The sequence below is a fragment of the Mandrillus leucophaeus genome, unplaced genomic scaffold (genome assembly GCF_000951045.1).
Source record: "Mandrillus leucophaeus isolate KB7577 unplaced genomic scaffold, Mleu.le_1.0 Scaffold848, whole genome shotgun sequence".
Classification (NCBI taxonomy): Eukaryota; Metazoa; Chordata; class Mammalia; order Primates; family Cercopithecidae; genus Mandrillus; species Mandrillus leucophaeus.
Window position 1 is genome coordinate 643,297 of NW_012109230.1, and position 26,834 is coordinate 670,130.

The 26,834-nt window shown below is 51.5% G+C and overlaps 1 protein-coding gene across 1 annotated transcript in view; it reads right to left on the reverse strand.

Moving 5' to 3' along the window:
- CCDC33 (coiled-coil domain containing 33) overlaps positions 1–26,834 on the reverse strand; it is a 104,649-nt gene that overhangs the window by 39,388 nt on the left and 38,427 nt on the right. The window contains exons 8-11 of the mRNA XM_011968545.1: positions 20,700–20,829; positions 19,992–20,125; positions 18,947–19,018; positions 4,600–4,794 (exon numbers count right to left, since the gene is read on the reverse strand). Coding sequence (XP_011823935.1) covers positions 4,600–4,794; positions 18,947–19,018; positions 19,992–20,125; positions 20,700–20,829 — 531 coding nt within the window. The remainder of the gene's footprint in view (positions 1–4,599; positions 4,795–18,946; positions 19,019–19,991; positions 20,126–20,699; positions 20,830–26,834) is intronic.

Consider the following 26,834-nt stretch of genomic DNA (forward strand, 5'->3'; position numbering starts at 1 on the left):
GTTCTTCATTCGGCTACTATGCAACCACTGCCATGTCACTGGTGCCTGCTGCTTGCCCTGGGACCTGCTGCCGGCCACCGCTCCCTGGCCGCGTGTCCAGGAACCGCACACACTGTGACCGTGCCATTGTTACTCAGTTGTGTCCCAGTGCTACTACTCTGTACGTCTGCCCACAGCTTCCACACTGTGCTCCGTACTCATTCCTATGATTGCACCCTCCTGCAGTGCAGGGCTGTGTGACATGATTCTACAGCTTGGGTCTATTGTTATGCAACGACACTCCACTGCTCCATGGCCATGTTCGACTGCTTGTCACTGTGCCTCATGGTCGCTTGAGTTCATCCATTGCTATGTAATTTTGTTTGGTTGCTATGGAACAGTGACCCATTGCTACACAGCTAGGCTACCTGTGCTTGTCATGGAGCCGTACACTGTTGCTACCCACCCACGTTCTATTGCCTGTAACTGGGATCTACCGGCCACGTGAACATGTGTGTCTGGGTCCTAGCTATGATCCTTCTGGGCTCTGGCCAGTGGGTAGGAGCTGGGGCTGGGGGCTGGGTCTCTAGGCCCCCTCTAGGGCAAAGTGTCAGAGGTAGAAATAGCCAGCCTGGTAAATCTGAGGAGAGTGAGAGAGTGAGAACCAGAAGGCGAGTGAGAGAGGGAGTGAGAGAGAGAAATGAGTTGGGGAACCGAACCAGGGGTGAGAGGATAAACAAGCCAAGAGTCAGGAACAAAGAGGGGCGGGGTGCCTGGAACAGAGTGGGATGGGTAAGGGAGAGGGACATACCCACTGCCCTGGATACTCTGTGAGTCTCTGGGGAACCCAATGGTGCCAGGTCGACTGAGCATGCAGGCCTCTGTAGCATCCAGTATTTCCTTGGCTGGATGCAAGGCAGCATGAGATTGCCATGTCAGGAAGCCTTGGGCAGGCCCATTCCTGCCCATCCCTGGGCCACCTCATTGCCACCCTTTGTAAAATGAGAGAATCAGTCTAGATACTTTCTAAGGTTCTCTCTGATTCTCTTGCTGTCCAGCCAGGGGTTCTATTCCATTTCCCAACTAGGATTTACCAACATCTGTCTTGGGCCAGCCCTGGGCAGGGCTCTGGAGCCCAGAGGCGAGTAAGTCAGTAAAATAAGCTCTTTAGTTCAAGGGCTGGATGGTGGTGGCTGAGTGGCCCTAACCCGATAGCAAACCAGGGCTAGCAGCCAGTCCTTAAGGCCTTACCTGGTGTCCAGCAAGAGGGAGGGTAGAGGGACCAGGAACACTCTCTCTGGGTGAATGAGCCACTGATGGGCCTGCTGGAGGTGATGCCCAGGGTGGGCATGCTTGAGTGAGTTCTCCATCAGACCCAGCTCACAACACCTCTGCAGTTTGTGGGTATTGGGTATCACTCAGAGCCTCCCAGAACTCCGGCCTAGCACGCTCAGGCTACTTCCTTCTCTCCTCACTCCTCTGTCACTGACAATGGTTACTGTTGCTTAAAAATACTTCCTCCTGGCTGGGCGTGGTAGCTCACACCTGTAATCTCAGCACTTTGGGAGGCCGAGGCAGGTGGATCACCTGAGGTTGGGAGTTCGAGACCAGCCTGGCTAACATGGTGAAACCCCGTCTCTACTAAAAATACAAAAATTAGCCGGGCATGGTGGCACGTGCCTGTAATCCCAGCTACTCGAGAGGCTGAGGCAGGAGCATTGCTTGAACCCGGGAGGCGGAGGTTGCAATGAGCTGTAATTGCACCACTGAACTCCAGCTTGGTGACAGAGTGAGACTCAGTCTCAAAAAAAAAAAAAGCAAAATTAGCCATGCATGGTGTCGCATGCCTGTAATCCCAGCTACTCAAGAGACTGAGGCAGGAAAATCTCTTGAACCCAGAAGGCAGAGGTTGTGGTGAGCTGAGATCGCACCATTGCACTCCAGCCTGGACAACAAGAGCGAAACTCCATCTCAAAAACAAACAAATGAACAAACAAACAAAAACCCAAAACACACTTCCTCCTAATGGCTAACCTTGACTTCTCAAGCTGCAGCCTGGTCCCATCTCTTTTGGTTTAATTCTTAAGAGAAAATCAAGACTTGTCCGCTACCCATGTTATTCTAATATTCTTTCAGATGTTGAAAACACTGTTTATATTGCCCACCTCTCAGATCCATTCTATATTTAAAGGTCATTTTTTCCTCCACTCTATTTTTTCCTCTCTGCTCCTCCTCCACCATCATCATCACCATCATCATCACCATCATCATCATCACCATCATCATCATCATCAAATTTTATAAGCACAGTGCAGACTCCAACCCAACCCACCCCACAATTTGCGTCTCACTTCCCACAAACAAATCCATGGTCTTAAGACATCTGTATCTGGTTTCTCTCAAATAATCCAGACTCTCAGACCTACTGACCTCAGTTCAGACCTTGGATGCTTTACCAGCAGACTGCAAACGAAGGACTCCCTGCCATGCCCAGTACCAGGAGCAGGGCTGGGTACTTCCTCCTCCTTGGTTGTGCTGTGTCAGTGCCCAAGTGACTGATGTGAGAGGCTTGTCCAGCCAGGAGGTGCTTGAGGCTCCTGCTCCCAGAGGTAGTGTGTGTCAGGGGCTGAGGTCTGCATCCTTGGGGGAAGGTGGAGGCTTAGCTTGGGGAGGGCTGAGGCTTGGCTGGTTGGCCCCTCCTGGGCAGCTGAGCAGGAGAGGTTGCTCTGAGCCCTCCGCAGGGCTGAGACTGAGGAGGAACGCCTTCTTTCTCCTCCCTTCCCATGTGCCTTTCCCTGTGATGGCACCTTCCTTTTTCTTTCTTTCCTGGCCTGTTTTTTCTTTTCTTTTGTTTTTTCTCTTGAGACGGGGTCTTGCTCTGTCACCCAAGCCGGAGTACAGTGACACGATCATAGCTCACTGCAACCTCGACCTCCCAGGCTCAAGTGATCCTCCTGCCTCAGGTTCCTGAGTAGCTGAGACTACAGACATGCAACAACATATTCGGCTAATTTTTTGAATTTTTTTGTACAGACAGGATCTCACTATGTTGCCAGGGCTGATCTCAAACTTCTGAGCTCAAGTGATCCTCCCACCTCAGCCGGCCCAAGTGGTGAGATTACAGATGTGGGCCATGCACCTGGCCTCTCTTCCTTTACTACCTCTGCTTAGAGGCACAAGAAGGGGGAACCACGGGGCCAGGATGTGGAGAGGGCAGGAGGAAGTGGCTTATTCATGCTGCCCCAAATCTCCAAAGATAGGGTTTTTAAATTTTCAATGCAGTTTATGGCTGAGCTGGATGTTGATCCCAAGGGCTGTTTTCTCAAGGGCCAGAGGTGACAGGAGGAAATCATAAAGATGGCCTATGAGTGCTGTGGTGCATGAGCAGGACGGCCCTGCTCCCAGGTGGGCAAGGGTGCTCATGTGGAAGAACCCTGGGCATGCCCAGCAGACAGCCAGCCTTCCTATTCGTTCGATGGGACACGTTCCAGAAAGGTGCAGAAGTGCCAGGGGAAGATGAGGAGGCTGTTGGTGGAGGAGGTCAGGTCCTGGGAGGGGGATGGCTTGGACTTCCCTATGGACTGGTGGCCTTGTCTGGGGCCTTTTCTCAAGATCTTCCAGAGCAGCGTTCCCCATGGGACCCGCTGTGGAAGAAGGGAGGAAGCCACCCAAGAATTCAGCCATGGTTACTGGGTAGCACCTCCCTGGACTGTCTCTTTGGTAACCCATTCTTTAGCGCTCTGCATCAAGGGCTGAGACCCAGCACTGACTCCTCAGCAAATTAGGATGTCACTTTGGCCACCTCCACCAGGCTTTCTGAGCATCTGCTCAACCGGCAACAGGAAGACACAGCAGCTCCCATGATCAAGGACACAGACTCTGTCACCAAAATTGGTGTCCTCTATTATTATTATTATTATTATTATTATTATTATTATTATTATTAGAGATGGATTTTCACTGTTGTTGCCCAGGCTGGAGTGCAATGGCACAATCTTGGCTCACCGCAACCTCCACCTCCCGGGTTCAAGTGATTCTCCTGCTTCCGCCTCCTGAGTAGCTGGAATTATAGCCATGCACCACCATGCCCAGCTAATTTTGTATTTTTTTAGTAGAGACAGGGTTTCTCCATGTTGGTCAGGCTGGTCTCAAACTCCCGACCTCAGGTGATCCGCCCACCTTGGCCTCCCAAAGTATTGAGATTACAGGTGTGAGCCACCATGACCAGCTAGTGTCCTCTTTTTTTGAGCCCCAGTTTCTCCCGTTATAAGTGAAAATGAATCTCTTAAAGGTGCTTCCCACTACCCAGTGGCCCTGCACCTCAGGAAGTTCTGGGTTGATGCCTACACACCTAAATGGAACCCTGGCTTCCAAGTGTTGCATGTGTTTGTTTTGAAAGAAATTACACAGGAGTTCCACTCAAAAGGTGAAGAGACCCTGCAAATGAAGAAGCCACAGCTCCCAGCAGTTTGACTTCGGGGTAACTCACATGCAGAGTGTGCCTAAGGGGAGGTCTGCTGGCCACCTGAGGCATGAACCAGTCCTGCAGATGGCAGTTAAGTCCCCTTCCCATGGCCTCACCACTGCCCCAGCCCTTCCCACCTGGGGAGAGACACTCACTGTGTCGCGGGACGTCTCAGGCACCAGAGGCTCCTCCTCTACTTCCCGTGGCATGGACGTGCTCAAGTCCATTGTGGAGCTCACTGTGTCCTTGGACCAGGACTCTTGGATGGTTCCCAGCTTCTCATCTAGGATCTTGGGGTCCAAGGTAGGAAGAGCCTTGCTGTTGTTTGGTGTCAAGAAGTTTTCTGGTCTCTGAGAAGAGAAGGTGCGGAGAAACTTTGGAACAGGCTCCTTCTCTCTGCCCATCTACCATAAGCACACCTTCTACACCCCAAGCCTCTCCTCCTCATGGCTCAGGAGGCCCTGCATGGCTGGCCCGTGCACACCTCATACCATCTACCCCTTGCTCACTGGGCCCCAACTACATGGCCCTTGCTGTTCCTCCAACAAGCCAAGCTCTCTCCTGCCTCAGGGCCTTGGCATTTGCTGTTCTCTTCCTGGAGGTCCTCAGGGATCTTTACATGGCTGTCTCCTTCTTATCATTCAAGTCTTAGCCCAAATGCGACCTGCTCAGGGGTTCCTGCCTTTTGAGATAGAGGCCCCCTCTATCTAAAGTAATCCCAGTTCCAATATACTCTCTATTCATTTATCCCCTTTTACTGTGTTCATAGCACTTACTCTACCAGAAAATTTAAAAATGCATTTACTTCTTAACTGCCTCCCCAGGAGTCCCATGTCAGCAAGGAACCTTGTCTATCCCTAGTGTCTGGCTCATTGTAGGCACTCAATACATTTTTGGTGGAAGAATAAATGAACTATGCCATCTCTGACACCCAAACTTGGTGCAGCAACAACAGCTTCTAAAATCCTCTACTCTTTTGACACCCTTTGCTATGTAGACCTATTTTCCATTTCTTTTTTTTTTTTTTTGAGACGGAGTCTCACTCGGTCGCCCAGGCTGGAGTGCAGTGGCTGAATCTCAGCTCACTGCAAGCTCCGCCTCCCGGGTTTACGCCATTCTCCTGCCTTAGCCTCCTGAGTAGCTGGGACTACAGGCGCTCGCCACCTCGCCCGGCTAGTTTTTTGTATTTTTTAGTAGAGACGGGGTTTCACTGGGTTAGCCAGGATGGTCCTGATCTCCTGACCTCGTGATCCGCCCGTCTCGGCCTCCCACAGTGCTGGGATTACAGGCTTGAGCCACCGCGCCCGGCCCTTATTTTCCATTTCATCTCCTCTATCATCCTTCAATCTTACCACCCATTAAGCAGAGAGTCTCTCCTCTCTGTATATTCTGATGAGCCTTCATCTCCCTCCATGTTTTTTTCCTGTTCTCCTTCTCCCTTGGCAGGATTATCACTCTCATGTGTCTAAAGTCTGATGCCACTCAAATACCAGCCTCCCCACCACCCAAGGATGCCTTGACGTCTCAGCTCACACTGACTTGTAGATTTTCTGGGTTCTTCTGATCTAGCAGTTGGCTGTCTGTGCTTTCATGTTGCTCTCTAAGCTATTTTCGTTTTTCTTTTCTTTTCTTTCTTTTTTTTTTTTTTTTTTTTTTGAGACAGAGTTTTGCTCTCTTACCCAGGATGGAGTGTAGTGCCATGATCTCAGCTCACTGCAGCCTCCACCTCCTGGGTTCAAGCAATTCTCCTGCCTTAGCCTTCTGAGTAGCTGGGACTACAGGCATCCGCCACCACACTTGGCTAATTTTTGTGTTTTTAGTAGAGATGGGGTTTCACCATATTGGCCAGGCTGGTCTCGAACTCCTGACCTTGTGATCTGCCCGCCTCGGCCTCCCAAAGTGCTGGGATTACAGGCATGAGTCATTGTGCCTGGCTGCTATTTTTGTTTTTGTTTTTTAAATAAAACTTTAAGTTCCTTGGGCTTAGGGACATGTCTGTGCTCCCTTTGGGGAGGGGTTACTTTAAAGCCCTGTTGGAAATTCATGGTTATCTCTAAAACATACTCATTGTTCAAAGAATCATGCAGTCCTAGGGTTTTCAGGGCCCTCAAAGGTGAGCCAGTTCCACCCTGCACCAGCTGTTGGAATCCTCTCTTGGCTGCATAGCAGACAAATTATTCCACTGTCTGGAGTCTTGTGCTAGAAATAAATAGAGCAACGGGCACACTGCCAACTCGTACAGATGCGCTCAGAGTTGGAGGTGCCCTGGTGTTTGACCCTGAACAGCCAGAGAGGGAATGAGTGCAGGTGGGCCTCTTTTTAAGTGGTTCTTCTATAGGAAAGTCCATGCATACTAACTCAATGAATTGGGACAAGGACCCTTCACTTTACCGCTGAAATTCTTTAAGTAATTATTCTTTTATGCCACTTTCAAATAAACTTTGCTGTGCAGAAATTCATTAAGGCGAAGACGTTTCTGGCGATGTCTATAGAGTAAGGGACAGTCACCCAAGTACATACAGGTATTTGGCTAAGTCTGGGCTCTATATCCCCCAACTCCCCATCAAATGGGTGCAAACTAGACAACGCCAAAGAGAAAGCAGCTATAACAAGACTGTGGGAATGGGAAGAGTGGGACACTGGGGGACCCTGAGGCTGATTTTGACAGGCCACCTACTGCACTTCATGATCAAGACTCCTGGGCCTGTTTTGTCTGTGGGCATCAGGCCTGGCCGTTTCTCCCACCTGGTCCTCTCAGTAGCTATGGCTCATGGAGGGCGGGTTTCACTTGGAGGTTCCCCACTGACGTGAAGACACCCAGGGTAGCATCTGAGTCAGATGGTTTAGGGTTTTTGGGCCATGTGTTTTAGATAGGAAAAAATACCACATCTGTCTCCTTCTCAGAACAGCTGAACACCAGATTGACTGCAGAGGAAGAGCTACAAAATGTGTATTGTGTGGATGGATGAATGGGTGGGTGGATGAATGGATGGATGAATGCAGGAGAGAATGAAGGAAAGCATAAATACAGGGCAAAGACCATCTTCCCATTGACCAGGTGGCCCCTGGGGCTGGGGTGAGATGCTGATTCAGGACCTATAATGACATTTCTGCTCATTTCCAGGCAGAAAGCCAATCTCCATGCCCTGGATTTCATAGACTGCCATCTAATCCAGTTAGGAGAGGAAGTAGAAGTAATGAAATCAAGGGAGAGGTCTCTAGAGGTGCCCCCATCAGTACTGAAAGCAGGGACAATTGCAAGGGAGTTCCCTCCCCCACAGCCTGTCTCCCTGACATCCACTCAGTGTGGCCCCAGCACCAGATGGGTCAATGCAATAACCCAGAGCTGATGTTCACTGAGCCCCTGGTCAGAGCTGAGCTGGGCACTCACCAGGTACTTTTATGTGGATTCTGAAATTTACCATGTATAATCCATTTAATTTCATCACAAAGCTAAAATAAAGGTGAGAACAACCCCTCAGTCCAGACCAGTGCCTTTACCCTATCAGTCTCTTAGGGGGTGATGTGGGGGTGGGCTCTGGGAAGGAGGGCAGGCAAGGCAGAGTATCTATGGACTTTAAGTCTATCCTGCCCATCCCTGCTCCAGTCACCCTTCCTGTAGTGCCTGCCAGACTCAATGGTTCTGTCCTGCCCTACCCTGGGGTTGACCCTGGCCAGGATCTGCTCCCATGGCCCCTCCATGCCTGTACCTCCCCACCCTGCATGTCTCTGCCCACCTTCCCATTCCCCTGTCCCATTCAACTTTGCCAGGATCCATCTGGCCTGGGATTTGGAGGCAAGGTGGAGAGGTAACCTTTATAGTGAAATCTTTAGACCTCTAAACAGCACAGATCCTGCAGGGCACCTCAGAGGGAGTTGCTTTTGTCATGTGAGGTGAGGGGCACCAAGAGACCCATCATGTCTAAATTCTCCCTAATAGTTCTCCTTCTTTAGGGTCAGCATTACATCTCCAGACTCCACAGCTTCAATCAGCTCACATTTGGGGGAGGAAATTATGCCCTCACCCCCTTGCTTCTCAAGGAAGGGAGCTTGCCTGAGACCACAGAGAGGGCCAGGCTGCTCGAGACCATAGAAAGAGCCAACCCATAGGAGATGGTGAGTCAGTGAAGGATGGGGAGAGCCTTGGAGACTAACTCATCCCAAGACTAACTCCTCCTAATCAAGCCCAGCCTTGCCTCACTCTCCTTTCCTCCAGGTAGGGTGGGAGCTGCTGGCCCACCCCACAAGCCTGCGTGTTTGTTTCTGTATTTGACAAGCCTTGCCTGCTGGGGCAGCTTGGGGCTGACAAGTGGCCCCTGTCCCTGTGGCTTCGTGGCTGTAGCACATCCTGGTTCATTAAGACTGTAATTGGAGATTGGCTTTGAAAGCTCAAAGAGATGCATGGCCACGCACTAGCTCAGACTCAGCATTCAGCCCACTGCTCCCTGTGTTGCTGCATCTGCCCACACCACATATAAGTGCCATGGTTGGGGAGAAGACACGCCTTCCTCACTCCTCCCAGCACTCACTGTTGCTAGCAGAGTTGGGTCTGTTGAGACAGACCAGGCCAATGGCATCACAGGCTTGAGGCTTCTTAGGTCAACTGTCTCCCTCCTCCCCACAACATCCTCTGCCTTCCTCCTACCCATTCCATCCCCTAGATCCCCAGTCATGCAAAATGCAACAGTTTCAGCCTGCCCCGCAATTACAGACTAGCCAGGCTGCAGCTGCTGTCCTTGGTGCTGAAAGTGCCCGCCTTCCGGCCTGCTTGCGTCTCGCCCCGCCCTGAGCCTTCTCGCTGGAGCGCACATGCTCTTAATTCAATTAGCTGGCCCTGAACCCTCCCCAGGGGGCCTGGAGCGGAAACTGACAAATTCTGTTTAACAAAGACATTTGTCCCTCGCCCTGCCGGCTTTGGGCTCTGCCCGCCTGTATCCCGCTCATTAGGTATCTAACAAAGTGAGTCCCAAGAAATCTGCTTCCAATCGCTAGTAATTCAGGAGGCCTGATGCAATTTTCTCCCTGATAAGGGTGTCTCGCCCACTGGCAAGCGCTGTAATGAGCCCTGTGCAGCAGCTCCCCGATCAGTCACTGCTTTGTCATTTCCTGTGGCTGCAGTTGTAGGTTCTTATCTCTTCAGCTGTAGGCGAAGCTCAGACAACAGGCCCCTCCAAGAGGGCTTGCTGCCTCCCCTGCATATAGCGAGCCTCATTTATGGCATCCTGCATGCTCTTGCAGCTGCAGTGGTTTGAAGCTCTGAGTTTGTCTCCCAGCCAAGAAGGACTCCAGTGTTAATCCTTGGTGGGACCATGATTCATTTGCCAGAAAGTGGTGTTTGTTAGAGGGTTAATCCCAAAGCAAGTTGTGAGGCCAGGAGAGCTGAGCCACTGATAAGAATTTTTAAAAATTCTGTTGAGGATTTTAGTATGGAAGTCCTGCCTGTGACTCAGTGGTTTGACTGTGGGCTCACTCTTGCCACCCTGAAACCTGGCTTTCTGAATTTAATTTTTTCCCTTGGGTTCCTCTATTCTTATGCAGAGAGACTTTTCCAACATAGTTGAGATCACATCCTACTGCTGCTCCAAGACCTTTCTTAGTTTCCTGCCACTTTATGACAAAGCCCTCACCCTGCACCCTAACACCCAGGTCTTCTACAATCTAGACTTCATCTAGCTTTCTAGTCTTACTGCCCATTACAGTTCCCATATGTCATGTGCTCCAGACACTGTCATGCCTCCATGTCTTTGCATGTGGGGGTCCCTTTGCCTGAAGCACCATTGCTTTGCCAATTTCCAACCCACTATTTGGAACAGAGCTCAAACCATGCCTTTCTGTGACACTTCTCCTGACCTCTGTATACTCAATGCACCAATGTCAACCAGGACCCTTAGTAAGATGGGTGGTAGTGATCTGTTGGGGTGCTTTACTGCTCGGCACAGGTTAGAAATCTAATAAATGGCTTTGGGAGGTCAAGGCAGGCAGATTATGAGGTCAGGAGTTTGAGACCTGCCTGGCCAACATGGTGAAACCCCATATCTACTAAAAATACAAAAATTAGCTGGGCATGGTGGCGGGCACCTGTAATCCCAGCTACTGGGGAGACTAAGGCAGGAAAATCGTTTGAACCCAGGAGGCGGAGGTTGCAATGAGCCAAGATCATGCTATTGTGCTCCAGCCTGGGAGACAGGCCGAGACTCCGTCTAAAAAAAAAAAAATAAAAAATAAATCTAATAAATGGTTAATGAATGAATGACCTTGGCTGGGCCAGCGATACATCTTGGCTGAAGGGACTGAAGGGAGGTCTATGCTAAGGTGGTTGGGCTTTGAGTAGGGGGGAATCCCAAGACCAACTCCCATTTTCTGAGAAGTTTTGTCTAGAAGCTTCTGCCATGTCTCTCTCTATTCCTTCCCTCCCCCTTCTTCAATCTACCAATTATGCACTGGGCTCACAGGGAGAGCAGAGCAAGGGAAGGGAGTGTCCAAAGTCCAGTTTCCTCAGTCATCTCTGCATTCTGACTTAATATACTCCATCTGCAGCCGGGAGTTGTAGGCTCACATTCTCAAGGCAACACTGGGTCCTGTGGTTGGTGAGGCATTTTAAAAAATAATTGAGACAGGGTCTCACTCTGTTGCCCAGGCTGGAGTGTAGTGGCACCATCATAGCTCACTGCAGCCTAAACCTCCCACGTTCAAGCAATCCTCCTGCCTCAGTGCCCCCAAGTAGCTAGGGCTACAGGTGCACAACACCATGCCTGGTTAATTTTTGTGTTTTTAGTAGAGATGGGGTTTTGCCATGTTGCCCAGGCTGGTCTCAAACTCCTGAGCTCAAGTAATCTGCCCATCTTGGCCTCCCAAAGTGTTGGGGTTATGGGCGTGAGCCACTATGCCCAGCCTGATGAGGCATTTGAGATGAGCTAAAGCAGGTCTTCTGAATGACTAGCAATTGGAAGCAGTATGCCTCTGGGTCCAGCCCTTCCCACTCTGGCCTGCGAGCTCCTAGGCTCCACAGCCTCCAACTCAGGGCAGGGTACATTGAGGACTTTAGCAAATCTGGCTTCTGGAGAGATGATTGTCTGTCACTTTTCCCATTTCTTTATTCTCGGAAAATTGCAGTGAGACCAGATGTGGTGCTGGCGATGTTTATCTTCAGCACTTGACAAGGCCTCCTGATGTCTTTATGGATGTGAAGCTGGTGGAGCAGCTGTCATGAGGGGCGGGTGCCGAGTGATGGGTTCACAGGGCTCTACCATCTCCCCTCCCCCAGGAGCCCTGTCCTCATCCCTGATGAGTTCAGCACGTTTGTCAGAAACCTGGGTGAACGACACTAAGAGATCCTTTACCGAGCATCTGCAGGACACTGTGTTAGGCATCTGCACATGCTCCCTCATTCAATCTTCACTATGTTCCTGGCTGGTAGGGATTACAATCCCCTTTTATGGATGAGAACAGTGAAACTCAGGATGGCTAAGATCAAATGGAAGATCCAGATTCAAGCCCAGGTCTACAGGATTACAAGGTGGACACTGCAACACTTCAAGTGTCCTGGCCACCTCCACGGATGACCTGAAGCTTGGGGTTGGGGGTACAGATCGGACTGTGTGTTGCATGATAGAATCAGGGTCCAGAATGATCTCAAGCTTAGAAGATGGGCTGAGATGAAAAAGGTGAAACACCACAGGGGAGAAACCCTGTCTAAGTTCAATATAGAACAGCAGGGAGGCAAGATGCACACATGTTGCCTACTGATGTGCCAGAGTGAGACTCTGGCTCTAAACGGACCCTCACTGCTTTGATAAATGCTAAAATAGAACCAAAGCTAGGCTTCAGCTGCACCAAAGGGGAGAATGTATTCAGAGAGAGGGAGTGATGGTCCTACTCTACCTCTAATGCTGATTAGGCCCCACAGTTTTGGGGGATACTTTAAGAGGAATGTTGTCAAGAGGAGACAACCAGCAGGACAATAATCAGAAACCAAGTGCTACAAAGAGGAAGAGGAAAGAGAGTGGGTTCAGACTCGAGATGCCATAAATAGTTTGCAAATGTCAGTAGGGCTGACATGGTCACAGGCCCTGACTTCTCTGGAGCGGGCCTCTGGGAGGAAAAGGCAGGGCCAGAGGGAGGAAACTGAAGAGAGACAGAAGACAGAAGGAAGTTTAAAAAGGAGCTAGTAGAGGATGGAGAGGCCTTTCTGGGTGGTAATGAGCTCTCTGTCATGGGAAATGACCAAGTAGAGTCTGTCAAACTCTCTGTGTCTGTTCTGCAGGGACTGTTCAGCTCCTTCTCTGGAGTGGGGAGCATGGGAGTTGCAAGATCACCAAGGGAGGCCAGTATTGTCCCCAAGGCAGGGAGCACTATGGGGAGATTCAGGCATTCTGGAAAGCAGGTAGGAGCCTCCCTCATGGCAGCGTAGGAGGAGAGGTGGGATGGCCAGCCCTGCTCCCACACTGAGAGTCCGTGATCTGGGGGCCAGGTTGGCCTTGTGAAAGCACAGACTCTCATGTCTCTCCCGCCCCATTCTAAGCTTCCTTTAATTTGTTTGTTTTTTGTTTTTTGAGACAGAGTCTTGCTCTGTTTCCCAGGCTGGAGTGCAGTGGCACGATCTTGGCTCACTGCAACCTCCGCCTCCTAGTAGCTGGGATTACAGGCTCCTGACACTACACCCGGCTAATTTTTGTATTTTTAGTAGAGACAGGATTTCTCCATGTTGGCCAGGCTGGTCTCGAACTCCTGACCTCAGGTGATCTGCCCACCTCAGCCTCCCAAAGTGCTGGGATTACAGGTGTACAGATTTTAATCTCTCCAGAGCCACTGCACCCAGCTCTAAGCTTCCTTTGGATGGGAAGGGAAGAGCTCTACACTGGACCTAGAACCTGAGCAGGTGAGGGAAAGGGCACCTGTTGGCAAGGGGTGGATCTGTCTCCTCTGCCTCCTGCCAACTGACCTGAGGCAATGAGAGGACAGGCGGGCAGAGGCTTTGTGTGTGGGAGGGAGGGCAATGAGGGATGGTGTGAGATGGCGGCAGGGAAAGGGTCTCTTTCTCTGGATCCATCCTTATGGTAGTGTTTTCAGAGATGGAGTCTTGTGGGTGGGAACAGCCTTCAGAAGGCAGAACCAGTGGAGGAGACAGCTGTACTGTTCTGGGCACTGGCCCATTCAGGCTGCTGTGCTTGGGGAAGAAATGGAGGGAGGTTTGTGTTGTGGTTTCTCTAAGGACTAGCCCAGGAGTGTCATGTGTGGCTTACAAAAAATCTATAAAAATTTTTCAGAAGCCAGCGTAATGCTGCCTGTCCCCTGCCCTCTCCTCTGTATTTGCTAAGTGGCCACTCGTCCTCACTTTGGGCTGGTCTCCAGAGAGATCTTTGTAACTAGTCTGAAAAGAAGCCACCAGAGTAGCATCAAAGACTTGCCCCACTCCCTCCCTGTGAGGGGAAGAGGGAGGGGGAAGGTCAGATGGGACCATGGCAGCTGCCCCTGCCCTCAGTGGTGGCAGCAGGTGTCACCACCACCTCTCCTCAAATGTACCCTCTCTATACTCCCAGGAAGCCAGGGGGTTTCAAGTCCTCCCAGCATGTCTGGGGGCTGTGGGCAGAGGAGGGTGTGGCCACCCATCTGAGAGGCCCTACTTCTGCCTGGTGCCCCATCTGGGCAAGGCGATGGATCCCAAATCTTAAACCCAAGAAGAGAAACGTTGCTGTATACCAAGATGACGGCATGAACTTGTCCCACCTCATGGGGAGGTGCATTCCAGGCAGAGAGGCAGGAACCGATGAATGAGCACCTACTGCGCGCATCCCAGGTTCCAATCCACATGGTCAGCCCAGAAAACCTGGTAAGTGTGGGCCTCACTTCAAAGAGGCTAGCTGCAAGCTGGAGGGCACCCAGGATACTGTGGGATCTCGAAACCAGTTCATTAAGAGAGCCAAGCTGCTTTGCCTGGGGAAGTGTAGACTCCCCGGGGACCACATCACACTCTTCAAAGAGAAGAGGCCGAGATCAGAGGGGGAATGGAGGAGACCAAAGTGTGTGTGTATGTGTTTATGTGTGTGTGTATGTGGAGTGGCCATAGGCTCATGGAGTTTTTTGTTTTTTGTTTTTTGTTTTTTTTTTTTTTTAGACAAAGTCTTGCTCTGTTGTCCAGGCTGGAGTGCAGTGGCGCCATCTTGGCTCACTGCAACCTCTACCTCCCAGGTTCAAGTTATTATCCTGCTTCAGCCTCCCAAGTAGCTGGGATTACAGGTGCCCACCACCACAGCTAATTTTTGTATTTTTAGTAGAGACAGGGTTTCACGACGTTGGCCAGGCTGGTCTTGAACTCCTGACTTCGTGATCCACCCGCCTCAGCCTCCTAAAGTGTTGGGATTACAGGCGTGAGCCACCACACCCAGCCAAACTCATGGATTTTTAGAGCCTAATCGATCTCAAAGGCCAGCCCCCACTGAATGTGCAATAAAGGGAAGTTTTCTGTGTGTATGTTTTTGTATATGAGTGTACATGTTTTTCTAGTTTTTGTGTGATCTGTGTGTGTTCATATACTCACCTACACACACAAACCATCTTAAGGCAGATCACTTTAAGCAGCAAATGACTAGAGAAGTCCCACCAGAGGGTAAAAAATGAACCTATCACGAACCAGCCACCTTCAAGTGCAATATTCCAAACCAGAGACCAACACCTCTTGCCATTCACTGAGACTGCAGGCTTTGTTATCTTGTCTGCCCTCAAAAGTGTTGGTTGACTATGGGATCTATGTAGGAGGCTTGCTGGGGTTGCCCTGCAGCCTCAGGGGCAAAGCCAGGAGCTTGGGGCAGAGGGAGGGCCCCAGGAGGCAGGTTGAGCTCAATGTAGGGTGGCCATTTCTACCACTCAGTCATGGGAAGGCCTGTTCCTGGAGGTAGTGAGCTCTCCATCACAGCAGCGCAGGAGAAGAGGCTGGGATGACCACTTGCTGCCAAGGAGATTGCCGTCCAGGGTGGGCTGTTGAGAGAGACATCTTCTGTCTCTGCCTATTTGCAAATTTCGCCATGCTGGTTCTGAGAGCCCTGAGAATGGGTGATGTGGGGGTGGTGGGTGTGGGGAAGCTGTGTTCACCAAAATGTCCAATTATCCAGGACAGCCTGTGCCCGAAACTCCTGGACATGGAGGCTCATAGGGGAAGCCCTATGTCCTCGGGCTGGGGCTGGGCCCAAATAGGGCATGCACATTCATTTCTCCTGAAGCATTTCCGCTCTGTGGCAGCACTGATCACGTCTGACCACGTGCAAAGAGCTGCCCCTAGGATGGAGTTGTTGACCATGTGAATAAGGGGCCTGAGAGGCCCACTATCACAAGCCTCGGCAGCTAGAGTGTCCACAGGACTCTAAGACCTCCAGGTGTCAGGTGGTGTCTTCCGGACCCATTGTGCAATATTTGATTTAAAGGGTGGAAGAGTTGATGGCCCCAGCCCTGCCGCTGCCTTCCCGAAGTCTAGGATGCAGAGATGAATACCAGGTACCTTCCATGATGAAGTCGCAGGCAACACTTTAGGCGCAACAATAAGGGGGCAGAAACCTGATCTCTGTTATAGCAGCTTAGCTCATAACTGTACTCAGCTACCATGAGGAGTCCAAATAGCCCCTTCAAGGACTCCGTATCATGTGACCTTGTTTGAATTTCCTCAGACCCCTTATCATTAGCTGATATCTGCTTATGAACTATTTGTTTATTGTCTGTTCCATACTCCCTGCTAAGAACGCAAGCTTTACGAAGACAAGGCCTTATTGGTTTTTTTCTTCTTCTTCAATGTAATATTCCTAAAATCCAGAACAGCAATTGCTCATAGTGGGTGCTTCATAAATGTTTGCAGTTGCATAGAGAACAATGATGGTATTGCAGTGAAGGTGGTAATGAGGGGTGGAGAAGGGGATGGGGCCCTTTAGACTTAGCTGCAATGCCATCTGACCTGTTCATGAATTCTCAACACTTTTCTGTCATTCCTTAGGGAGAAGGATGCCAAAAGGGCTCAGACACTAGAGAGCCATGTCCAAGCCCAATGAAGGTGTGAGCTCAAAGCAGAATGAGGTCCATGGCTGCCAACCCCTCATTCTCCCCATTTCAATCCACAATGGCAGCCAAAATTCTACTTCTTGCCTTGCATAGTTCCTGACATGCAGTGACTCCTCATCAAATATACATGGAATAAAAGAATGAATGAATGGGTGCTGTGGCTGCAAGGACTTCACGGTGAATTTAATTTAACCACATTAGCACTTTATACTCAGGCTTCTAACCTGGTCTTTAAGATTCTGGAATCAAAGGGAGTCAGTTATTGGCCAATTCTTGGATAGTTTACCAAGAAATATTTCCACTACAAAGACATTTAGCTTCTGTGTGTGCCACTACAGGTGTGAAAACGCCTGTGTGTCAGTTTGCATGTATGTGAGAGCATGTACATATGCATTAAGTGTGTGCGTCCTTCTTGCCAAGGTATGTGCGCACACATCTGTGTGTCTGTGACTGTGTGTAGATATTCACATGTGATTAATGACAGCTTATATGTACAGTGTGCGTGTGTGTGTGTGTGTGTGCGCGCGCGCACGCGCGCATTCTTGGCTGTAGAATCTGAATTTCTGCTAGTACTGTTTTCCTGGTACACACCCAATCCTGATCCCCTTTCTTTTCCTTTCTTCTCAGAAATCCATTACTAAAAGGTTTTTTACCCGCCTCCAGGGGGAGGGGGTTGGGGGAAGGAGACGCTAAAATCACAAGGCCTAGATCAAAACACTCAGCAGCTAAATGAATTCGGCAGCATTTTCCCGCATGACTTGGAGGGATAATTTAGTGAGGCCGCCAGCTGGAAGGAAAGGGATTAATTCTGCACTTAGCACAGCTCCGGTGAATAATTCATTACTGGAGACCTTTGTGCCCAGCCCCTGGGCAATTGGGAAACTGTTCTGCCCACCTGCCTGTTGCCTGCCTGGGCCCACTAGTCAGTCCCCTGACAAGGGGCACCTGACGCTCCTTTTAGTCCTAGGATACATATGCCCAGTGGAAGGGGCAGGAGGCAGAGGGAGGTGGGGAGGGGCTGGCAGTGGCCAGTGGCCACAGGCAGACTCTATACCTTGGGAAGAGGCCCCAGAGGTTTGGGCTCCAAACTGGGAAGTTTGTGACCTTTCTCTCCAAGATTCTGCTGCCTCTTTCTTGGGGTTTGTTGCTTCTACCCTTGAGAGGGCAATCCTGAATACCTATAGCAGAGAGTGCCAGTGGGGGTCTCAGACCCTCTCCAGAGGCCTTGTAAAAGCACTTTCAGGCTGGTACCAGCCCAGATATACTCCTCATACTCCACACCATAGGATTGCCTGTGTTCTTCATGAGTGAGGTCACAGAGCCAAGAGCTGGTGGATATTTTTCCTGCGTGGGAAGAAGGCAGGAGTGGGTTGGTGCGGACATTAGTCCCTGCAAACACTTTCTGGGTTCATGGTCCTAAACTACCCACATCCCAGCACCACTGAGAGGAAAGGGGGAAAGTCCAGCGGGTGCCTGGCATGTGCACTGCAGCCAAGTGAGCAGGGTCTAAGCTGGGCTGAGACCAGGTGTAGCTAGCTAGAGGGATCGAGGCTCATCCAGCAGGCAGGGCTCAGCCCTGGGTGTCTTCACATTTGGACCAACCCAGCTGTGGTAGACAGAATTCCAAAAACAGGCCTCCAAGATTTTACACCCTCATTCTTGGAACCCGTGAATATGATGACTGATGAACCTGGGATGATGTTTGTTATACGTCACTGTTGACTTTAAGACAGGCAGATGATTCGAGTGGCCTGACCTTGTCATACCAGCCCCTCTAAAAGCACTTCTAAAAGTTTTCTGTGGCTGCTGACAGAAGAGGAAGTCAGAGTTTTGAGGTGTGACGGGGACTGCACATGCCTGCTGGCTTAAGATGAACGGGGCCATTGTGAGGGAGCATGCGGGCGTCCTTCAGGAGCTGAGAGCCGCCCCGGCTGACAGCCTGCAAGGAGACCGGGCTGTGAGTCCGCCACTGCGGGGAACTGGATTGTGGTGGCTACCTGAATGACCTTGGAAGCGGATTCCTCCCCAGAACCCCCAGAAAGGAATGCGACCCTGCCAACATCTTGATTCCAGCCACCCTGTGTCACAGGACCTACCTATAGAAGTGTCAGCTAATAAATGGGCGTGATTTTAAGCTGCTAAGTTGGTTATAAAGCAATAGAAAACTGATATCCTAGCTCACCCTCGCAGAACCTTGATCCCAGTGAGCCAGACTTGGCTTGGGCTTGGTCAGAGGCTGACTCCCAGGTCTGCGTGGCCCTCTGCTCGCAGCTCTCCTCTTCCTAATCTCAGCGTTCTCTCTGTTTTTCTGGAGTCTCAAATCACCCTTAGATGCTTCCATCCAAAGTAGTAGTCCCATTCCCCCGGAAGTCCCTGAACAAAGCCAGCAATTGTGAAGGAAGTTGGATCTCACTAACATGTGCCTGCTGGCCCTGACCCTCCCCTGGCCCACAGCCTTACCTCGGAGGAAAGCAGCTGGAAGGAGAGATCCACTGTGGGGGCCTCACCATTGATAGTTTTCAGGCTGGTGTCCTGGGGAGGAGAAGGGAGCACTCAGATCATGCTGGCCAGGGCAGCTTCCGCCTCTGCCCCACCTACTGTTCTGGAGTTCTCTGGAAGGTGTCACCTGGGGGCTGTACCTAGGAGGGTGGGAGGGAGGTGGGAGCTGGCCTCCTGCTTCTGCAAACCACCTCCACACCATTCCTTCTAAACCCCTCTAGAGACCTGTCTGGCACCACTAGGCTCATCTGACAGAGAGATTCTCACTTGTTGAGGTCTATTATGTCAGGATGGCCAGAAGTATTTTAGGGGAAATGGTGGCATAGAAATAGAGAACGATGGTAACAATATTATTCATTCTTGTTGAGAACTTATTCTAAGTGCTTTCCATGGGTTTTCTCATGAAATCTCACAGCAACGCTATGAAAAAAGTGCTATTGCCGTGTACTCATTTTACAGGCAAGGAAACTGAGGCATTGACACTTTAAGTAGTTTTCCCATGGTCATGTTAGCTGGTATGTGGTGGAACCAGAATTTGAACCCAGACAGTCTGGTTCTAGAGCCTGAGTTCTGAACTCTCTTGTTACACACAGAAATTGTGTACTTGGCATGCTGCTCCTGTTTTAGAGACGAGGACTCTTGTGGTTAAGCAATGTGCCTGAATTTCCACAGTGAGGATGGGGCCAAGACAGGATTTGAACCTGGGTCTGGCTGGCTGAAAGCCTGAGCACTTATACTGTCTCATGGGGTCTCCCTGTACTTGTCTCCCAAGTTGCTCAGGGGCAATTTCTCTGGCTTGGTTCGTCATAGTCCCAGAGGCAAGACTGGCTTCTGGGGTTTCAGGGAGCTCCTCACTCCCAGACTGGGTGGCTTCCCTGGTGGGTGCCTTGACAGAAGCTCCTAGAGAAGCCAAATTCTCCTATGGAGGTGTGGTGAGGTGGGGCAGGGTGAGGCAGGGTGGGGCCAGGTGGCATGCCAGGGGCCCAGTTCAGGGCAGGGGGCTCACCATGATGGGGAGCCGCTCCACGTGAAGCCCATCTAAGCCTTTCCCTGTCAGCATCTTCTGGTACAAACGGCTCTCTAGCGGCAACACAGAGATGCCCAGGGGCTGGTCGAGGGTCCACGGCTGGCTGCCTTTCACTGTGTGGGAGGGATCAACTGGGGCTCCTGCCAAAGCCCCCACTTCGGCCTCTGCTTTAATACCTGACATCCAGTCCTCCTGTCTCCCACCGCCTGCTTTCCTGCCTCCTGGCCTTTCCCTGCACATACATCCTCTTCTCATCTTTAGGGCTTTGTGAATTCAAAGCTAACTCGAAACATACTCTGTGTGTCTGGGAATTTATATACATCAACCTAGTCTCTGCCCTTTGGGGGCTTCAATCCCACCGTGCAGAAGACTGTGGATCAGCTGGTCTCTGAAGCTCATCTTCCTCTCCCCTCTCTGTGAGTTCTGAGGGCTCCAGCCCTCCCCCATCACTGATGGGTGCAATAAAACAAAGCTTGAGGCTAAGACCTAGTATGGGACAGGCCCACGTGTCCTGGCCTGTGGACAAGGAATGCAGCCAGCTCTCCTCCGCCTGCACTAGGAAGCTGCCTGGGCACCTGGGAACCATCCAGCCCTGTGGGAGGCAGAGGTGGGATGGTCTGAACACCCTTTCATAATACAAATCTCCTGAGGCATGGCTGCCCTGGTGAGGCACCAGGGGTCACGTACTTGAAGCTGAGGAGTAGTACTCCAGCACCAGGGCTGTGTCTTCTGAGAAGTTGGTAGCTCCATCTCGGCCTTGGAAGAGGAAGGACTGATTCCATAGGGGCTGCTCTGGGGGTCCCCCAGGCTTGGACAGCTGGAGGGAGAAGGTAGGAGCAGGTGGTGGGGGCCACAGCTTCTCCCAAATCAAGGCATACTCAGATATTTGGTTGTGTGTATCTATATTTGTCACAAAGTTTCTCCCAGTTATAAAAGCAAGCTGACTGGGCGTGGTGGCTCATGCCTGTAATCCCAGCACTTTGGGAGGCCTAGGCAAGTGGATCACTTGAGGTCAGGAGTTCAAGACCAGCCTGGCCAACATGGCAAAACCCGTCTCTGCTAAAAATACAAAAATTAGCCAGGTGTGGTGGGGGACTCCTGTAATCCCAGCTACCCAAGAGGCTGAGGCAGGAGAACTGCTTGAACCCCGGGGGGTGGAGGTTGCAGCGAGCTGAGATTGTGCCACCGCACTCCAGCCTGGGTGACAGAGGGATACTCTGTCCCTAAATAAATAAATAAATAAATAACTGCAACACACACGTAATAAATACATTTAGGAAAATACAGAAACATAGGAAGAAGAAAAACACCTCCGGTGTTCCTACGATAAACACAGTTCATAAAACTGTGCTTCTTCCTAGATTTTTTCTGTGTGTACTTTATGTATAATCGCCATTCTAGCATCCTGCCTTTTTCATTTACCAGTAAAACCTAAGCATATCCAAAGTCACAGAAAACTCGTCACCCATGACTTTAGTAACTTCAGGATATTCTGTCATGTCCGAGTGCCCTGATGTCTCCCTTCCCATTTTTCCCTTTAATAACACTGCATTGAACGTTCTCTGCTACATATCTTCATATCGCAAATTACTTCCTTAGTACAATTTAGTACCTAAAATGGAATTGCTGGGTTATAGGACGTGTGTATTTGAGGACACCTTATTCATTATTGGTAAACTGTTTTCCTAAAGTGTTGCACTCGTGTTCACACCCGTGGCTGGTGGTGTCACAGATGCTAAGTTAGACATGACCTCTGTCTTTGTCACCAGCCCCTCTCTGCCCCACACAGTTTCCCTGGCCCCTTGCAGAGGCCAAGACAGCTCTGCAGACTACAGAGCCTCCCTGTGCCCACAGTGTGGGCCAGTGGGAACTCGGGGGACTTGATGGCACCCTAGGCCAGCAGTTAGGGCACACACATGGGTATGATTCAAACAATGAAACAAGACAGTATTAACTGTAGCACTGCCCAATAAGAGAGCTATATGAAATGTTCCTGTGGGTGGTCAGAAAAGCCTCCTTGAAGGAAGCAGAACGAGAGAAAGGCTCTGAAAGAAGGTCTGGCTGGGTGAAGAGAGGGATAAAGGTCTTCAGGATGGGAAAACAGCACAAGCAAACATGTGGAGTGGCACTGAGCACATCTTGTGCAGAGGACGCCTGGAATGAGGAGAGGCTCCAGGGGGAAGCCTGGCATCTGCCAAGGCCAGAAGGTGGGAGATGGGAGATGGCCATCAGCCTGTAACTCCCAGCCGGCAGCCCTGCAGGGTCCCAGCACAGCGCGGGGCTATGGGTCATTGCCACAGACCCACCAAGTGACTGCCTTGCCTCTGTTCCCCAGCCAGGGACTGTCAGCAACAGTAGTGGCCGCTCCCACCTCCTGCTGCCCCGCAGGAATCAGTCATTGCTTGAAAAGGTCAGCACAAATGCACTGCGGCTCCAGGAGTTATTGATGCAGGATCATGAAATATCAGTGTAGGTCCACTCCCCCACAGTGGCAGGGTGCTGATGACAGTCACATTAATGGGCCTGGTTTGTCCAGGCTCAGCTGTGTCTGCCCCTGGCCCTGGGGAGATGGGTTGCAATCACTTCAGGACTAGGGTGCCCTGGACACCTGAACAGAGACTGCAGTGATGGGAGCATCCCACTTTTTACGGGAGCTTGGCCAACAGGTCTGGTGAGAGAAGTTGCTTCTGAGTTCTGTGGGGCTTGGGAGTGATCTTTCAAGATTGATCCCCAAACCATGTCCCTCCCAGAGCCGCCCCATTCTCCTGGGTGCAGGAGGGTCCACCTGGCTGGGACTGTCTGCCAGGCATTGGGGCACCTGTGACTCAGTCCCCTGCTGCCCATACCTTGCTACTGCCCTGGAAGAAGGTTATTTAGTAGATGCTAGCTACCCTTTCTGGGACCTACCCATGTGTCTGTATGGAGCCTATGAAGCCAGAGGTGGTGAGTGGTTGCCTGCCCAATAAGGAACAGCCCTTTCCCTGAGTAGTTTCCCAGGGCAAGTCCCCTAGGAAAGATCCCTTCAGACCTAGGACTGGGGAGGGAGGGTCAGCCTCTCTTGTGTATGTGCAGGCAGGAGTGGTGGGAACTCGAAGTTAGAGGAACTCGAAGTTAGAAGACCTGCAGTCTGATGCCAGAGTCCCGGTGAGGGTGCTGTGGCTGACGAGTGTGCAGGGTGGGGGCTGGGAGAGGCAGGCATTGCCTGCAGATGCTAATGGAAAGGGCCACAGCGGTGGTGGAATTACGGAATGTCATTAACCCTCAGCTGTGATCTTCAGAAAAGCCATTAACCCCCAGCCATGGAGGCAGACCTGCTTCCCCTTGGGGACAGAGCCTTCATTCCATGCCCTCCCAACCCCCCGCCTCATTTCCCCTGGGCCCACGCACACCCACCTCTGCCTGCTCTGCCCAGGCATAGTGGCCCCATCAGGAAGAGTAGTTGTTGGGAGCAGATGCTGGGCTGGGGTATCTAGAGAGATAGGACCCCTTGGCTCTGGGCCTGGGTCTGCCTCAAACTTGCCATGTGACCTTCAAGTCCCTTCTACTCTTTGGGACCTACTTTTCCCCTTATCCAATTGGGATATGCCTCAAACTCCTCCCTTTGAAAGCCTCTTGTGAGGTTAAAGGAGACAATGGATGTTTTGCTGTTAAGATGAAAGTTCAACTCCACTGAACTCAGCAAATGTTGACTCTGGAGGGCTTCTCCATGCCAGATACCTGTGGGGTGCTGCTAGAGCCAGACTCTGCCCCCGACCCTGTAGCTCACCATCTTCCAAGAGGATAGGGGACAGACAGACAGGCAGACAGACAGACAGACACCCACAAACATGTGGAGTCCTAAGCAAGCTGTGGTTGTGGGAGCTGGGGTGTGCGAGGAGAAAGCCATGACTTCTGACCCCATTCCTCAGGGAGGACCTGAAGGACAAGGGCAGTAGGTAAGGAGAGGAAGGCCATTCCAGGCTGACAGTGCAATAGAGGTGGAGGCTGGAGGTGGGAGGGGGCAGCATGGGTGTGGAGAACAGCAAGCCGTCCAGTGGGGCTGCAGAATGTCTGTATGAGCTGGAGCCATAAGCTAGGAGGCTGGAGGGCACAGGGCCTGTGGACCTGGCTGAGAGTGGGGCTTTGCCTTGTCGTGATAGTGACGAGGGGCCCAGGGGAGGGGCTAGGCAGGGGACACCCTGGCTGCTCCTCAGAGAATGGATGGCAGGGACCTGAGGGGAGGCCAGCACTAAGGCAGGGTCTGTGGGGATGGAAGGGGCCCCAGGAGACAAGCCAACTGTGGGGCTGAGAGAGGAGGAGTTGGTGGTGGGCACACATGGCTTCCCGGAACTCCACTCGAACTCTGTAGGAGACCAGAACCATAGGAGCAGCTTTTTGGGCAATGGGCCCCTTCCAAGGTGCTGGGGCAGGAGTAACTTACACCGCCCACCCCATGTTGGTTCCAGCAGGCTAGACCAGGTGAAGTCCGACCTGCCATCTATCCCTTAACTCACCAGTTCAGGCTTTGCCATCACCAGGCTCTACTGAGGGCCACCTAGCCCACCACCATGCCCCTCCCTGCCTCATCGCCAGGAGATGGCCCTTGGGTCCGGGTGGCCCCGCCTCCATAACCTTACACATTAATACCAGCAAGGCAGAGCCACACCCCTCCTCAGTGATTGGCTCAAGGAAGTTCATGTAACCCAATCCCAGCCAATGAGACAGGAAGGAGGTCTGCTGAGGGATGGCTGGGTGAGGTTGGTTTCCAGTTGCTCCTTAAAAGCACCTACAAGAAGACGGGCTGTGGCTGGGTGCGATGCCTCAGGCCTGTAATCCCAGCACTTTGGGAGACCAAGAGGGGCGGATCACCAGAGGTCAGGAGTTCAAGATCAGCCTGTCTAACATGCTGAAACCCAATCTCTACTAAATATACAAAATTAGCTGGGCGAGGTGGCACTTGCCTGTAATCCCAGCTACTCAGGAGACTGAAGCAGGAGAATTGCTCGAACCCGGGAGGCAAAGGTTGCAGTGTGAGCCAGAATCACGCCACTGCACTCCAGCCTGGGGGACAGAGACTTGGTCTCCAAAAAAAAGAAAAAAAAAAGGCTGCCTCTTTTCTGCTGGTCTTTCATTTTATTTGGGTGAGGGGCCCCCATGAGCCATTAGCCAGCTGAAGATGGTAATTTGGGGTGTTGGAAAGATCCTGAGACCTCGAGGACGCTTCTGAGCCTGAGCATCCACCAATTCTGGCAGCATTCTATGTCGTGAGTTGATGTGGTGTGTGACAATATATATCCTTAGTATTTAAGCCGATCCAAGTTGGGGTTTCTGTTACTTGGAGCCAGATGTGAAAAGGGCAGTGGTGAGGCTGGCCTCAGAGGGGACACTGGCACTAGGGGAGGTACAGCTCTGTGAAGAGTGGAACCCATTTAACTCGGACCTGGACACTTTGCAACGATTATCCTTTGAGTTCTCCTTTCAGATTGGAATCAGTGAGTCTGGAGAAAGGAACAGCTTACCAAAGGTCATGCAGCCTGTAAGTCACAGAGTTGAGGTCAAACCCAGGTCAAACAGTGCTTTGCACGGTGACAATTGGTGAGAAATCATAGCCCTCCAAGATGTCAGAGAGGGCAGGCCCTAGAAATTACCAAGTCCAATCCCACCCCCTCAACTGTAGAGATGAGGCGACTGAAGCTCAAAGGGGACAGAGCAGGGGTCTGTGTGAGGTCTTAGCCCAGGCTGCTGGCTGGTGCCCCTCCAGATAGGACTCTGCCCAGGCAATCCCCACCCCTCCTTACCACAGCAGCCTGCCCCTGTTCTGTCACTGCTGCACCTGGGCACCTCTGTGCCGGCTGCCAGCAAATTCTCAACTTGGCCCAGCTGCCACGGGGTTGGGTGATGTTCAACAGGTGTCCTGCCATTGCTGGACCGGGTCCCACACATGCAAAAGGCATTGGGAGCAAGTCTGTGTAGTGAGTGGTGCCTCTCCCACCCAGATTAGTTAGGCAGCAAAGGCAGCCAGAGAGAGCCTGGGGGTGGGAGGGGGTGCACTCATTAAAGCAGGCAGCTCCTGGGGCCCCTTGGGATAGCCTGCTGATTGGTTCTTAATTTTCTGGGCAAATGCAGGGCCATGTGTGAGGTAACTCTGGGGAAATCAGGCAAAGGATTGGTTTGGGTTTGAAGCCTCTGTCCCCAGGGTCCCCCTTTGTCCCACTCCTCCCCACCACCATCACTCTACCCCATGTCTGAGCCTTCTTTTAATGTCTTTGCCTTTAAATGAAGCCTGGGCTCCAAAGGGGTGTCTTGTTCTATTTTTGCTATGCCAGACATGAGCATTGGTGGGCAGACAATAGGAGGGACCTCCAAAAATCCCTCTGTCCTCCAAGGCCCCTAGGAATGTTGGGACCATCGTGTAGGGCAAGCTGGCAGTGAAGCGCAGATGATGAGAAAAGACCAATCTGGCTATTCCCCTGAACTCAGCCATGGTCTGTGCATGCTCCTGCCCCCAGTCTCATACTCAAACACACGGCACTCCTGTCCACCCTGACATAAGTCACAGCCTGCGTGTCCCCACCTCACACTTGTGCTATTGCTGTGCCCAATTGCCCTGCCCTGTATCAACCCTTTCTCTGTTAAAAATTCAAGACTGCCGGCCGGGTGTGGTGGCTCATGCCTGTAATCCCAGCACTTTGGGAGGCCGATGCGTGTGGGTCACAAAGTCAGGAGTTCGAGACCAGCCTGACCAACATGGTGAACCTTCATCTCTACTAAAAATACAAAAATTAGCTGGGCATGGTGGCGGGTGCCTGTAATCCCAGCTACTCGGGAGGCTGAGGCAGGAGG